The 12,265-nt window shown below is 42.3% G+C and overlaps 1 protein-coding gene across 1 annotated transcript in view; it reads left to right on the top strand.

Annotated features, from left to right (window-relative positions):
* Nucleotides 1-12,265, top strand: part of ADCY8 (adenylate cyclase 8) — a 187,119-nt gene that overhangs the window by 85,751 nt on the left and 89,103 nt on the right. Inside the window, exon 4 of the mRNA XM_030553838.1 lies at nucleotides 4,394-4,505. Within this exon, the coding sequence (XP_030409698.1) occupies nucleotides 4,394-4,505 (112 nt within the window). The remainder of the gene's footprint in view (nucleotides 1-4,393; nucleotides 4,506-12,265) is intronic.

The raw sequence follows: 12,265 nt of genomic DNA, 5'->3' as shown, positions 1-12,265 counted from the left end.
AACAAACATACCGAAGCTCTTCAGCTGGGTTACTTTTGCTAAATCTCAAGCTGCACCACTGATGGTTATTTTACTATAAAGTTTTAATGACGCCTGCTTAAAATTATTTGCCATTCAGGGCCAAGTTGAAACACTCCGTGTTGAATTTTACTTTCTTCTCCAAACAAATCCTTGCTTTCCTTGTCTTTTGTTTTTGTCTTCCAAATTCTGTGCTTTGGCATACTTAGATCAGAAATTGGAGGGAAATTCTTATTCTGCAACTATGGCCACATCTATATGTACAATGCTGCAGTGGTGCAGCTGTACTGATGGAGATGCGCCGCTGCAGCACATCTGATGAAGACGCTCTATACCAGGGGTCGGCAACCTATGGCATATATGCCAAAGACGGCAGCAGCGTCCTGGCAGGCAGCAGCGTGCCATTAAAAATCCTTCCCAGCCTGGCCCAGCCCGCTCTTCTCCATCCTCCGCTCCCCACTCTCCTTCTCTGCGGGGGCAGGATCAAGGGAAAGGGGGTAGAAGCTTGGTCCTGACAGCTCCCCTGCCTCTTCCAACAGTGTGCTGAGTTCCTGTCTCTCCTCCGCCTCTCCATCCCTCCCTCCCTGCCGGCCGATCAGCAGAGTCAGAGTGCTTGCTGCTCCCGGAGGAGGCAGAGAAGAAGCAGAGGCAAGGCCTTGAGGGGGGGTGGAATAGGGTCATATCCCCTCCAGCCCCCTGCCCTAACCCCCCTCAGACACATCCCAGCCCTCTGCCCTGCCCCCCCCACACACACCCAGCCCTCTGCCCTGACCCCCCACACACGCCATCCCTCTGCCCTGACCCCCACACACACACCCAGCCCTCTGCCGTGAGCCCTGCAGTCCCGCACCACCCCGCAAGGCTCATGCCCTGAGCTCTGTGCCCCGCACACACCCCAGGCCCCTGCCCTGAACCCTGTACTCCCCTCATACACACCCAGCTCTCTGCTTGACTCGTTCACACACACCCTCATGACCCCAGCCCTGACTCTGGCACCCCCACACATGCCCAGCCCCATCCTGCCCTGACACCTGCACCCCCTCATAGACACCCAACCCTCTGCTTGACTCCTTCACTCCCACACCACGATCCCAGCCCTGACTCTGGCACCTCCACACATACCCAACCCCCCTCCCTGACATCTGCACCCCCCTCACATACCCCCAGCCCTCTTCCCTGACTCTTGCAACTCTCCCCCCCACATACCCAGCTCACCACCCCATGCACCCCCCACATCTTGACTCTTGCACTCCCCACATCCTCACCAACACCTGGAGTACCAAACGGGAATTCCTGTACCACCACCTCCACATTCCCACCTGCACCCCTCACACCAAATGGGAGCTGCCAAGGTAAGTGCCCCATATCCAAACCTCCTGCCCCAATCCTGAGCTCCCTCCCTCATTCTAGCTCCTGGCCAGACTCTTCACCCCCAGCCCTGTGGTCAGTGCACTCCCACCCTCAGCTCAGTGCAGAGAGAGGAAGAGAATGGGCCAGAATCAGGGAGAAGGTAGGTACCCACTGTATGTGGGCAGAGCTGGGACTCCAGACCAGCAGCGGGCTGAGCGGGTCTGGCAGCCGGGATCCCGGCTGGCAGGAGCCAGCAGATGGAACGCCTGAATGGCAGTGGGCTGAGCCACTCAGCCTGCTGCCGGTCTGGGATCCCGGCCACCAGCCCCACACAGCCCACTGCAGGTCTGGGATTCTGGCTGCCAGATCCTTCCCAGCTGGGGTCCCGGCCGCAGGCCCCACTAAGCCCACTGCCAGCCTAGGTAAACAGAACCCCAGACCAGCAGCGGGCTGAGTGGGCCGGCAGCGTAAGATCAACATTTTAATTTAATTTTAAATGAAGCTTCTTAAACATTTTGAAAACCTTGTTTATTTTACAATACAACAATAGTTTAGTTATATAATATAGAGTTATAGAGAGAGACCTTCTAAAAAACATTAAAGTGTATTACCGGCAGGCAAAACCTTAAATTAAAGTGAATAAATGAAGACTCAGCACACTGCTTCTGAAAGGTTGCCGACCCCTGCTCTATGCCGATGGGAGAAAGCTGTTGGCATAATAAAACCACTTCTGTGACTGGCACAAGCTGTGTCGTCAGGAGAAGCACTGTGCACTGGAGCACTTATGTTGATTGGGGGTGTTTTTTTCAAACCCCGGAGTGACATAAGTTATGCCGACATAGGTTGTAGTGTAGACATAGCCTTAGATACAACAGACTGTTTGAGTAAGTGTGTCGGTGCATGCCTAAGCACCGTTAAAGCCTTTTCCCTCCCCGCACACTTAAATGTAAGGTTGTTGTTATTATAGGAATAGAGGACAGAAGTCCATCCTTTTTTTGCTCTGTCCATATCTGGTTGCTGAAATGGTCTTTTGGGCTGTTGACTACTGAGCACATATCAGAGCAGGGCTGAGAGCCCCAGCATTGGAAAGTCATAAAATAACCTACGTTCCCCCATGTGAGTCTAGCACTGAGCAGAATTTGGCTAGACCTGAAGATCTGCCTCGAAGGATGAAGTGTGTCAAGCTGTCACTCCGCCCCCCCAGAAAGAAAGGCAGTGTACACAGACAAGCTCCAGTCTATATATTGAGGAACAGAGTCAACTAGTGGCTGAAGACTGGAAGTCAAGATTTCTGGGTTTCTGTCTATCAACTTATATGGCCCTCATCACCATAGCATCTGAGCACCTGTTATAAAGAGATTGTTAAGGGTTAATGTCTCTTGTACCTGTAAAGGGTTACAAGCAGGAAACTGGACACCTGACCAGAAGACCAATCAGAAGACAAGAGACTTTTAAATTTGGGTGGAGGGAAGTTTTTGTGTGTGTTCTTTGTTCGTTGTGTGTTCTTCTCTCGGAGGGTCTGAGAGAGACCAGACATTACTACAGGCTCTCTAAGTTTCTTTTCAAATAGTAAGTAAAAACAGGCTGTTTAGGTTTTTTGATTGTTTTACTCTATTTGCAATTGTGGATCTGACTGGTTAAATTTTATATGTGTAGTTGCTGGGAATATTTTGATTTGTATTGGTACTGGGGGAAAAGTCTCTTTCTGGTATCTGTAAGCTATAGGACCCTGTATATTTACATCTTGAAGTTACAAAGATAATTCTTTACTTTTTTCTTTCTTTTATTAAAAGATTTCTTTTTTTAGAGAACCTGATTGATTTTTTTTCCTTGTTTCCCTTGTGTTATTCCAGGGGATTGGGATAACTCACCAGGACGGGTGGGGGGGAGACAGGAGGCGGAGAGATAGAATCTCTCTTTGTTTTCCTTGAATCTGTTTGCCTCTTTGTCAAAGGGAAGGGAGATGCTTCTCTGTATGGTGATTTAAGAGGTTGGATCAGTATCTCTCAGGATAGCCCAGGGAGGGAAATTCTGGGAGGGGGAAAGGTGGGGGAATGGTTTATTTCTCCTTGTTTTAAGAACCCAAGGGATCTGGGTTCTTGGGGTCCCCAGGGAAGGTGGGGGAGGTCAGAGTGCCCCAAAACACTATATTTTTGGGTGGTGGCAGCGCTATCAGATCTAAGCTGGTAATTAAGCTTAGAGGATTCAAGTGCTAGTATCTCATTTTCTGAACTCTAAGGTTCAGATCTGAGAAGGAATGCTATGACAGCACCTCACGATCATTAATGGATTTTATCATCACAACACCTCTGTGGGTCACACAGGAAGTCTGTGGCTGACCCAGAAGTTGGCCCCAGGTCTCCCAAGTCCCAGAGTAGTGCTCTATCCATTAGACCATTCTCTGTACCCTCCGTTCCCAGCTCTGCCACCCTGAGTTGCTGCAAAACCTTGGACAAATCACTTAGGCCCCAGTGCTCGAAGGTATTTAGGTGCCTAATTCCCATTGATTTCAATGGGCGTTAGATACCTAACTATCTTTGAGGATCTGGGTTTTAACCCCTTTGTGTCTCTGTCTCCTCACTCAAAAAATGGGATAATTATACTAAATATAAAGGTTTAGTTAGTGCTTTATAAGTGATATGAGATCCTCTGATGAAAGAGCCTATAGAAACACAAAGTCTGAAGATTACTATAATATTCTTTTGTGAAGCAGTTTTTTAGTACTTTTGTGCTGATATTTTAGTACTTTTAATACTAGTTCTTTGTACTGCAAATAGTCCAGTGAGTAAGGCCCACAGCAAAGACAGAATAAATTTAAAATGTACCCTCCCTGTGTCTGAGCTAATGAATTTCCCACTCTCCTTAAATTACACCCTGGCCAGACATTGGCTATTTCCCTCTTGCTTTTTCACATATGCCGAGTCCATACTAATCACTATACACAGGATTACTATTTGTATTTATCATGCCAATTACTGGCAGAAATGGACTGAAATATTAATATCCTTTCCCTTTCTTTGTTTAGCATTCTTTTTGCAGATGTTAAAGGTTTCACCAACCTCTCCACAACCTTGTCAGCACAGGAGCTGGTCCGAATGCTGAATGAACTCTTTGCCAGATTTGATCGACTAGCACATGTGAGTTAAATGCAGTTCATTTTCAAAAGGGCATGATGTTGCATCTACAATTCCTCACCCGCTGAGATTGGACATAGCCACTAGGGATGAGTGAAGCTCCAGAGGGCTGCAGTTAGGTTTCAGTTCAGATAAGCACCCAAAAGTTCACATGCTCATCTGAGCCTCATGTGTTTGAAAAACTAGGCTGAGAATCTCATGAGAGCAGGCTTTCTTACAAGATGTCTAGAGAGCTGTCTCCTTCTGTTCCAAGATGCGAACTGGAAGGGAAATCGACTGATCCGAACATTTTTAAAAGCTCAAAGATTTATTTAGAGTTTGATTCTAAGAGTTGGGCAAAGGTTCAAAGATTTATTATTGTCACTGGCCTTTCTTTGCCCAGCCATCATGCTGACCAAGTATTGTTACTTAGAGTCACATTTTGAGTCCCTTGTTCATGTTACATAATACCTAACTCCACATATAATCCCATTGGAGACAATGGCATGACTTGTGGAATTAGGTCCTTGTGATGGGTTGGATTACAGAAACCCCCTTGGGAACTGCCAACTTAATGTGCCAAGACTACTTCTGCCCCTGCTTTCCCTGCCAGCTTGGGACTCCAGCACCTTGTCTTGTTGAGCCAAACATGCCAGTCCGCTCCAACACAGACTCAGAGTCTGAACCACATGCCCCAAAACTGCAGACTTAACTGAAAGCAGCTTACAGAAGTGTTCCTGTCTTTAACAAACAAATGCCCAAACCCCAAATAAATCCATTTTACCCTGTATAAAGCCTATACAAGGTAAACTCATAAATTGTTCACCTTCTGTAACACAGATAGAGAGATATGCACAGCTGTTTACCTCCCCCTCAGGTATTAATACATACTCTGGGTCAATTAATAAGTAAAAAGTGATTTTATTAAATACAGAAAGTAAGATTTAAGTGGTTCCAAGTAATAACAGACAGAACAAAGTGAATTATCAAGTAAAATAAAATAAAACACACCAGTCTAAGCCTAATACAGTAATAAAACTGAATACAGATAAAAATCTCACCCTCAGAAATGTTTGAATAAGTTTCTTTCACTGACTGGATGCCTTCCTAGTCTGGGCACAATCCTTTCCCCTGGTACAGCCCTTGTTCCAGCTCAGATGGCAGCTAGGGGATTCCAAATAATGGCTGCCCACCTTTGTTCTGTTCCACCCACTTATATATTTTTTGCATAAGCGAGGAATCCTTTGTCCCTCTCTGGGTTCCCACCCCTCCTTCTCAGTGGAAAAGCACCAGGTTAAAGATGGATTCCAATTCAGGTGACATGATCACATGTCACTGTTAGACTTCATTACCCACTTGCCAGTGCACAGGTATACAGGAAGACTTACAAGTTAAATAGAGCCAGCTACAGACAATTGTCCTGGTTAATGGGAGCCATCAAGATTCCAAACCATGATTAGTGGCCCACACTTTGCATAATTACAATAGACTCTCAGAGTTATATTTTATACTTTTAGTTTCAGATACAAAAGTGATAGAACCATAGAATATTGGGGTTGGAGAGAACCTCAGGAGGTTGTTTAGTCCAGCCCCTTGCTTTAAGGCAGGACCAATACCCAGGCAGACATTTACCCCAGTTTCCTAAATGTCCCCCTTAAGGGTAAAACTCACAACTCTGGGTTTGGCAGGCCAATGCTCAACCCACTGAGCTATTCCTCACTTGTCTATAGAATAGGATTATAAGCTTTGTAATGGTACCTTACAAGAGCCCTTCTGCATGAGGCATATTCCAGTTACATTATATTCACACTAATTAGCTCATTTTTTATAAAATCATATAGAGAGCAACATGAGCAAACTAGGACCAGCCCTCCTAGCTCACCAATGGGAATTCTTGCAGAGAAAGGTGCTGAGTGACAGAATCTGGTCCATTATAAACTCTATTGGGAGGGTTCCCCTATTTTCTGCTTTTCAATAGTCTTCTGGTACAGCAGAATTACTAATATTATGGTCTGTCTCTAAGATTTTTAATAAGGTCCCTCGTTAGTTTCCTGTGCATTGTGCTTATTCAGGGGACAGGTGTGCATCTCCTAACCCTGATGCAATCCTGAGAATAGGCTCTTTGCTTGCATATCAAGGTCAAGAAAAGTAAGACTCTATTATTCAATTACTGAGTATAATTTCTGAGCCAACCTTTGCTATCTGGAAAGGAAATGTACTTTCTCAAGTATATATTAATGCTTTGGACCATTACCAGGGCAATAACATATTGCCAGTGCATTAAGATCTACTTACAATATTTATTTTGCAAACAAACAAAAAAATGCCCACTCTCTGGCTGTGCGGTGCTGATTTGTACTGCCAAAGCAAGCTAAGTGAAAGGAGTTAAATTGGTTTTGTCTTTGATGCAGGTTAAACACTCACAACTACTTCTTTATCACTTAGCAAAAGTTAATTGTCAGGTGGGGGAAAGTATATTACATTAAATTTAATTAATATGTGTCTTACAAAGACATTTAAAAACTTAACATTTTTTTCACAATTGTATTGAATGCATTTGTTTTACAGTTCATATTTGCCCAATATACAAGGAAAGTATCCAGCCTCATGTGCATAGATTTCTTCTTTTTAGTTTCTTCTTAAACCATATTTAATCTACCATGCCTTTGTGTCCAGGTATCTGGCCTCCATCGTTATTGTGTCTGACAAACATTAATGAATTTATCCTCACATGACCACTGTCAGGTAGGGAAATGGTTTAATCCCAATTTTACAGATGGGGAAGCTGAGGCACAGAGCATAATTGCTTCTCATCTCACCTGAGGTCAATCAAAAATAGCTCCATTAAAGCCACTGGTACAAATTGGAGGATAAGGAAACCCAGAGAGGTTAAACAACTTGCCCAATGTCACATAGGATGCAGTAACAGAACAGGGAATAGAGTCATTGTCTGAGATTTTCAAAATTAGGTGCCTAAAGTTTCAGCTTCTGGGTCCACATCTAGGCACCAAAATGGACAGCCTGATTTCCAAAGTGACCTGCACAGCTGCATAGACCTACTCTGAACAGAGCTAGGGGAACAGAGGGGAAGAGCAAGGACTGTGTGCCCAGTCTGTCCTGCCTTCTGTGGCTAAATGGGCAGAGAGAGGACAGCGAAGAACAAAGGACTGAGCCTAAAAGATTCTTTGGGGCAGGGGTCATCTTTGAGTTGAGGGTTTGTACAGCACTTAGTACAATGGGGTCATGGTCCATGACTAGGACTCCTAGGTGCTACAGTAATGCAAATAATAAGATCAATCTAACCTTTAGTGTCAGGAATTGACTCCTAGTTATACCTCCTCAGACCAGCCTTAATAATAGCTCTCTCCATGGTGCTATCGTCCTGCAGATATCCATACATGATTATGTTCTCCAGGAGCCACCTCTTAACCAAGCTATAGGTAATTAGCTCCTTCAGTCTAAGTCAACTCGAGAACTCCAGTATTATTTTTGTTGCTTGTTCTCTGAACTCTCTCACACTGTCAGTTTTCTTGACAGGGAGTTTTCCTGTACTGAATTCCAAGTTCATTTGCATCAGCATTGTCAGGAGAAGAGCTATTGTCTCCCCCCCATAGCATGAAGTTCTGCCCATTCAACTCCAAACCAGTACTGAATTCACTTCATGTCTATTTGATACTTGACTTTACTCAATGTGGGTCCAGACTGAGCCATATATCTGCCAATCATAATCTCATTGTAGATTAAGGGTAAATCAAAGACTCCCTTTGACTTCCATGAGCTTTTGGTGTAGGATGGTCCAAAAACAGCAAAGTGATGAAGAGCACAAGTCTCTTTGACTTTCAGTGAGATATGCGCCAAAGTCACTGGGGCACTTTTGAAAATTCCAGCCCAAATATGGTACAACCACATCTCTGTCATTCATGAATTCCTGTTCCCACATGCCACAGAAAAGTGTTTTAGTGAGATGGATGCATATTTATTACAAAATTTAAACAAAGAAACCAGATTCTGTAAAATAAACCAGGGCAAATTCTGTATCAGTATAATTCTACTGACCTCTTTGGAGTTTGTCAGGATAGTTAACATTGATTAAGTATGTAGCTAGCCTGGTACCTCCATGAGGTTTCTCACTCCTCTTTGGACCTGTGTTCCTTAGCTGTGGTATAGACTGAAGAATGAATTTAAATGTAATAGATTTTAAGGCTAGAAGGGATTGTTAGATCATCTAGTCTGACCTCCTGGCCATATAATTATGACTCAGGCCATATAATTTCTTCCAGTCACCCCTATATTGAGCCCAATAACTTGTGTTTGACTGAAGCATAACTTCCAGCAAGGCATCTAGTCTTGATTTGAAAACTTCAAGATGGAGAATTCACTACTTCCCATGGTAGTTTGTTCCAATAGTTAATCACCCTCACTGTTATGCCTTATTTCTAATTTGAATTTGTCTGGCTTTAACATCTAGCCATTGGTTCTTGTTATGCCTTTATTAACGAGCCCTTTAGTACCCACTCTTTTCTTCCTGTGAAAGTACTTATAGACTGTAATCAAGTCTCTTCTCAGTCTTCTTCTTGATAAACTAAACACAATGAGCTGTTTAAGTCTCTTACTGTAAGACTCCAGTTCTTGAATCATTTTGATCGCTCTTAACCACACTGCAATTTTTCATCATCCTTTTTAAAATGGGCACACCAGAACTATATGCAATAGTCCAGTATTGGTCCTAACTGTGCCATAAACAGAAATAAAATCATTTCCCTATACCTATTCCTTACTCTTCTGTTTATTCATCCAAGGTTGCATTTGTCATTTTTGCCACAGTATTGCACAGTGGGTTCATGTTCACTTGTTTGCTCAGTATGATTGCTAGATCCTTTTCAAAATCACAGCATTCTTTATTCCTAGATGTATGACCTTGCATTTGGCTATATTAAAATGCATTTTGTTTGAGTGAGTCCTGCCTATCAAGAGATCCAGATCTGTATGACTGCCCTCTCCACATCATTATACACCACTCTGCCAATCTGTGTGTCATCAGTAAATTTTATCAGCAGTGAATTTATATTTACTTCCAGCTCATTGCTTAAAGTATTGGATAACATTGGGCCTGAAACTGATCTCTGCAGAACCCTACCAAAACCATCCCCATTTGATGATGATTTACCATTGACAATTATTTTGAGATCTGTTAATTAGCCAGTTCTTAGTCCATTGAAGATGTGCTTTATTGATCACACCTCTATTTAAAATAGCATTGTTCAAACAATTTGCAATATTCTCTGTGCTCAGATTGGCTTGACAATGACTCTTCCTCAAATGAAGAGCTCTGCTACAGAAAGCTTTAGATAACTTTAAATTTTTGATATAATTTCTTTAATTTTAATTGACACCTTATAAATTCATATGTACTCATTAATAATATTATACATTTATAATACTGTGTCAAATAGCAACTTGATCTGCTGAATCTCTCTCACAAACTTATAGGCGTGAAGCTGATAATATAAAAAAGGAAGTTAGCTAGCTGTGTCTGTTAGTTTGACATTTTTGAATGGCTTAGGCTGGAGTTATGCCAATGATTCTGGTCTATGTGGATGTATATGACTATTACTATTACTATTATTAACAAATTCCTTATTGTCTGTGTTGTCACTACAAGCTGTACTGAATTAAGAGCAGATATCAGCCCACCATTTGTTTAGAAGAAAAATATAATAGCATGTTATATATAGCTACTTCTCTCTCTTCTACTCTCTCTCCAACATTTGCTAAAGATTTATGGTTATTAAAGACCCAAGTGGCAACTGGAAAGAAAGCAAAACAAATTGGCATAAAACACAGCTGAAGAAATGAGTTCTTCAAATATCAATCCACTGGTGCAGAAGCTTCATTAATATTTCTTTTTTCCTCAGGCAGAAATTCTGAGGAGGGGAAAAAAATGATTGATTGCATTTTGAGGATGTGTATGGCTAAGAAAGTTCCAGCTTCAATGAAGCAGTAGCTATATTTGCTATCTATTTTTCTCTCCCCATCTCAGATAATCTATTATCTGGCCAACAGATTAAATTGCTTGCCATATGTCTGTGCCCCTGTAGTCTGTGTGTAGATGCAGTTTTAGATATAAAACAATAAAGAGAAATGACCAGATCCTCAATTGGTGTAAATGGTTGTAGTTTTGAAGGCTTCTATTACACCAGCTGGCTTTCAAGTTCACTGTCATTAAGAGTGAAGGATGAGCTCAAACCACAAAATTCAGATCTAGATCGAGATTTCTCTCTCTCTCTCTCTTCTCTCACACACACACACACATACATAGTCACACACAGACACTGTCACACTCACAGAGATTCCCATGTGTTCAGATGCTGGGTTTGAGTTTGGACCCATCCCTAATAAGAACTAAGTATGTTCCCATTGATAAGAAACATTAAAGTATTATCATGAAAGATCACCATGCATAGATTTTATGTAAGAGCAGATCTCCTAAAGGAGAAGAGCAAGTTTCATGGCCTTCGTCTCTTCCATTTGAGATCTCATCAGCTCTCCTGTGCTAATCGGGTGGAACCTGCTCCTTACTTGGATGGGAGTTCTCCATGGAAACCTCAGCTATAGGGTGTGACCTTAATGAATTAGTAAGTGGCACTCTTCCCTTTGATCCAGCGTGATGCTACTGGAGTTAATATATTTCATATGCAGTGAAAAATAGCGGTCCTGGGCACTTGTGGTTATTAAAGGTCCCATGACACTTTTTGCAAAAGGTTGTGGGAGTTCTGGTCAAATTCCATTTTGGCTAATGACAATCTTCTTAAAATTCCTTGTGTAGTTTCACCTGGCGACAGTATTCTTCTTCACTTCCTCATCTAACCTATCTTGTGTGTAGCATTCCAGTGCCCTACTAATCAGTTGCTGTGTTCCAGCCGGTGGTGGCTGCATTTTGTTCTGTGGTGAATCCTTGTATATGTAGTTGGTGTAGAGTATTCTGGAATCTCTGGTTGAAAGGGACTATTTAAACGTCATTTATACATGTAAATAAGGGAGTACAATTCAACATCATACAGTAACATATTAGATTAATGGTATGTTGTAACGAGAGGGTGAATTAATTGGACTGCTAATGTACGTCAGTGACATTTAACTAAGCATTTCATTCACCTTTCTGTAGATATGTAATGACAATTTTAGAAAACTTTTAGTTTCTATAACTTCTTTTTGAAGTCATGCATTCTTAAAGGTCATTCTGGAGGGGGTTTTTACCAACAGTGTCCAATACTTAATTATCCACTACAAAAGCTCTCTAATACCATTTTTATTTCATAGTTATAGCATTAGAGACTATAAAAAGCCTATTAGGTTAGCAAGGGACCTATTTTATCCATATAACGCCCCAATCTAGCAAACGTTTAGGCACATGCTTCACTTTATGCACGTGATTAGTTCCATAAGCCTTAGCAGAAAAACAGACTCGATGAGGGCCAAAATTTTCAAAAGCGCCTACATTCCATTTTCAAGAGTCGCTTAGGAACCTAATTGTCATTGACTTTCAATAGCACATAGGCTCATAAAGCAACTTTTGAAAACAAGATTTCAGTTCCTAAGTCACTTACATGCTTCTGAAACTGTTACATAAGATGATCATAATAGTCTCTTCTGACCTTAAGATCTATGAATCTGCTATGTGGTCCATGCTATAAAAGAGTTTGGAAACCTTTGCTTCAGCAAACATTTGGAGGGACTTTTTGTGTTCTGCACTCCAACCTCACCCAATTCCTCACTTATGGAGT

Source organism: Gopherus evgoodei, chromosome 2, assembly GCF_007399415.2.
Source record: "Gopherus evgoodei ecotype Sinaloan lineage chromosome 2, rGopEvg1_v1.p, whole genome shotgun sequence".
Taxonomy (NCBI): domain Eukaryota; kingdom Metazoa; phylum Chordata; order Testudines; family Testudinidae; genus Gopherus; species Gopherus evgoodei.
Note: the sequence above shows the minus strand (reverse complement) of the source record. Positions and strands in the feature narration are given on the sequence as shown.